Raw genomic sequence first — 4,456 nt, 5'->3', positions numbered from 1 at the left:
TTGCCATTAAATTCAAAATGAGCTAATGTTTTCCATGAAATGTAAATATATCTCAGTTTCAACATCTGATATATTGTTTATGTTCTATTGTGAATAAAACATGGTTTGATGAGATTTGCAAATCATTGAGTTGTTTTTATTTACGTTTTAGACATTTTCCCCAATTTTTTAATACTGGGAATTTTAAAACGTTAGACCTGAGTAAGTAATGAAATTAAAATATAATTTTGAAACACAAATGAGACAAACACTGGGGGTTTATTCTATGCAAACTCAGTGAGCTGCCTTGTTCCTCAGCTATAGAAATTTCACAGCACACAGTCAGAGGAGTTCACTGCACATCAGTTTCACCATTAAACATGTTTCCTGTTGCTGTGCTGCTGCTGTTGGCAGCTGCTTCATGTGAGTCTCTCTGTATTTAGAATAGTCAAAAGTTATTTTGCAGTAGATATTTTGTCTTATTTTTCTGTGAACTTCTAACAGGTGTGAAGTGTGAACAGTTGACACAGCCAGAATCTGTGACTGTGCAGCCAGGTCAACGTCTGTCCATCACCTGCCAGGTCTCTTATTCTCTTGGCTACTGGACAGCTTGGATCAGACAACCTGCAGGAAAAGGACTGGAGTGGATTGGGATGAAGGATACTGGAGGCTCTTACTACAAAGATTCACTAAAGAACAAGTTCAGCATTGAATTAGAAACTTCCAGTAAGACAGTGACTCTAAATGGACAGAATGTGCAGCCTGAAGACTCTGCTGTGTATTACTGTGCCAGAGACTCACAGTAACACAAACCATCAGTAGAGCTGAACAAAAACCCCTCAGTGTGTGAACACTTGTTACATGAAGCCACCAGAGCAGGAGCCTCAGACCATGAGCGATTTTAGGAGCAGTTCTCAGTTACAGTAAAGCGGGTTTTTAAAATAAAAAATGAAGTTACATAAATTGCTAAATCAGTAACAAGGTAATAAATTATAGAAATATAAAATAAAAATGACAGTGTATGTGTTACCATGTGAAAGAAAAATGTAGGTTTATCAAACATTACAAAACACTGATTTGGTTCAGTTAATAAAAATATTTAGTAAACAACTTCCACAATTTATGTGATTTGAATCTGCAGTTTTATCATATTATCATATTAATATAAAAAAACTACTTTTATTAGTCTCATTATATGAAGTATTCAGCTGAAAAAAGGTTGAAGTAACATGATGATATGTTTTTCCAGAAATATCTGAGATGTGTGTTTTTCATAGAGAGGGAGGAGTTGATGCAAAACTCTGGTCTCTTCCATCTCTACATATGTGTTTGTAGTGTGAGGACATGGGACTCCATCACTGACAGAGACACACACTGGACAAAGACAAATGACTTTGACAATGATCAATCACTGTTTATTTGTTGTTTTTCTCATCTTGTCCACTAACTGGTCAGGTAAGAACAATAACTGCTTTTTATGACAAACATCCTGTTATTAACACAATAATGTTTTTTCAGTAGTTAATTAGTTATTTTAATTTTTACAGGTACTGAAGGTCAAACAATGACTGAGTCTGAACCAGTGGTTAAAAGACCTGGAGAATCCCACAGACTGACCTGCACATATTCAGGGTTCAGTAGTGATCCCCATGCTGCTTGGAACAGACAGGCTGCTGGAAAAGGACTGGAGTGGGTTGCTACTATCAGTGATGGTGGTGGCAGCATCTACTACTCAAACTCAGTCAAAGGCCGGTTCACCATCTCCAGAGACAACAGCAGGAAGCAGGTGTATCTGCAGATGAACAGTCTGACAACTGAAGATTCTGCTGTTTATTATTGTACCACAGAGTCACAGTGACACAGGAGGTTGAAACACTGTACAAAAACTCAGCACATCAGACAAAGTAAAAGTTAATGCTGTTTGCATCTGACACTAAGAGAAATTAAGTGGTTTAACATTAATAATACACTCAGAGAAACATAACCCCTATTAACATTTATTATTGCTATTATTATTATTGTTATTATTATTATTATTATTATTATTATTATTATTATTATTATAGGAGGTTTTCTTCAAAATGTGATCCAGAGTGTAACTATTCAATACTTTAATCATATACAGTAAGAACATTTTTTCCTAAATTTTAACAAATATTTTGTGAGGCATAAATAAAATCCTAAACTTCAGGGAATTGATTTAAATAATAAAAAAAAATTCAGATATCAAAACAAATTCTCCCTCTAGGATTAAAGCTATTAGGAAAGTCAGTCTCTTGCTCTATACAACATGAGAGTCCTTCAAATCTTCTGCTGTATCAACACTTTCTAACTAAACTTCTAATGCAACCTGTATTTAATCCTCACTTCCAGTCGGTTTAAATGTTCTGCTTTGTTTAAAGTTTTGTAGAGATGTACTTTAATTCAATTTTATTGAAACATAATCATTACATACACAATATGCAGCCCATGAAAGTGGCTGGATACAATATTATAATGAATAGAAATAAGGTGATAGTAAATGTTAATGAACATAAATACTAAACTGGTCATTTTAGTGTTTGTAGAAGATAAAAGCAAATTTTAATTTAATTTTTTAAAGAATCAATACCAAGCAGGTGGAGTTGATGCAAAGTTTAGTGTTTCCAGCTCTACATGTGTTTCACAGACAAACAGACATCACTGACAAACACACTGGTGACTGGACAGAGACAAGAAGATTTTATAATGATCAGACCTGAAGATTTAGTCGTTATTTCCATCCTGTTACTAACTCATGTGAGAACAATACAAGACTTTCTGTGTCTTCTGAGAAAAACAAGTCTCCATTACTGAAACTAATGCTACAAGTTCACTATATTTCATCTACAGGTGTGAAGTGTGAACAGTTGACACAGCCAGACTCTGTGACTGTGCAGCCAGGTCAACGTCTGTCCATCACCTGTCAGGTCTCTTATTCTCTTGGCTCCTGGACAGCTTGGATCAGACAACCTGCAGGGAAAAAACTGGAGTGGATTACATGAAGCCACCAGAGGAGGAGCCCTAAGACCACGAATGATTTTAGGATTAGTTCACTTGTTAAAGCATAGAAAGGTCACTCTTAAAAAATAACAAATTAAAAAATGTAATTAAAACATTTAAATCAATTTATATGACATTATTATGAAGAATTATACTGTTCTATTTTACATGAATCCAATCAGAAGTCTGCAATTTTTTTATGTTAATTATTCAAACTACAGCTGAAGATTCTGCTGTTTGTTGTGCTCAGCACTTACAGTGACACAGGAGGTTGAAAAAATATGTGTATATAAATGTGTATATTGCTGTTTGTGCTTCACGCTTACGGATATTAAATGTTTCAACTCCATCAATACACTAAAATCATATTCCCAACTAAAACTGCTTTGTTTAGACGACCTTATGAGAAAACACGACAGAACAATAAACCCTGCATTTAAATAAAGATTAAAGAAATAAAATGATGGTGGATATAAAATTATGTCTGTCTCTCTGTGCTGCTCAGTAAGAGAACATGTTGCTGTTTTTAAGATGTTAAAAATCTGGTTGGGGTGAATCCTACATTCAGATCTGAATGTGTTTTCCTGTATGCAACTAGAAAGAACAACCAACTGTGGCACAGCTGTACTGAAACATTCAAGAGCAACTTAGTAAACAAAAAGGTTGTGAAATAATTCCTGTAGTAAAACAGCAAACAAGGACTATATTAATTTCCCATCCATAAACACACACCGTCAGGGGACCTGAAAAAAAAATATGACCGACCGCTTGTAACATGAAAGCACCAGAAGAGAAGCCCTCAGACTAATAATTCAAGATAACTGAGAGAAAATATACTGTATAGTACTGAATATATACTAATGAAATTGGATGTAATGGTAATAAAATACATTCTAGTATTTTTTTCTTCCTTTAAACTTCAGAACTTATAAGTGAGAAAATCTTTAACATAATTTTGCCTTTATGATTTCTATAAAACCTAAAATTACATTTTCTAACTGTGATTTAATACAGTAGCTCTGTTCTGTTTCCTAATTGAATTTGACTTATATTATAGCTATACCACCTTTTATATAATTATTTACATTTTTTGGTAATCAGAATTATTTAAACAGACAGGAACGTGTCCACTTCACTACACAATCCTGCAGTAGATTCTCTTTCAAAACACTGGAGGTATTACCACAGTATGTATGTGGCTTTGTGCAAACCTCCAAAAAGCACAAAACTACAAAGGTGTAGAACAATATATATATATAACACATATGTTCATGAAATAATAAAGCATGAGAACATGCTAAATGGTAAAAGTCACATTAATTCATATGGCTGAAGTAAATTAGAGCAAACTGCCACCCCCCCTCCATCATACCCTGATGCAAATGTTCAGTGTGTACAGTGTCCTTCTGTCCTGCTGACTGCTCTTATACTGTGTGTGGAGCATCAGAAGTCACAT

At 34.4% G+C, this 4,456-nt stretch overlaps 1 gene segment (V, D, J or C); it reads left to right on the top strand.

Annotated features, from left to right (window-relative positions):
• Positions 1-359: 359 nt before the first annotated feature.
• On the top strand, positions 360-785 carry LOC137100123 (immunoglobulin heavy variable 4-38-2-like). The segment is given in 2 exon segments: positions 360-402; positions 484-785. Coding segments are annotated over 2 exon segments (345 nt in total).
• The last annotated feature ends 3,671 nt before the right edge of the window (positions 786-4,456 follow it).

The sequence above is a fragment of the Channa argus genome, chromosome 15, assembly GCF_033026475.1.
Source record: "Channa argus isolate prfri chromosome 15, Channa argus male v1.0, whole genome shotgun sequence".
Classification (NCBI taxonomy): Eukaryota; Metazoa; Chordata; class Actinopteri; order Anabantiformes; family Channidae; genus Channa; species Channa argus.
The sequence above is the reverse complement of the archived record's forward strand: the minus strand, read 5'-3'. Positions and strand labels throughout refer to the sequence as shown.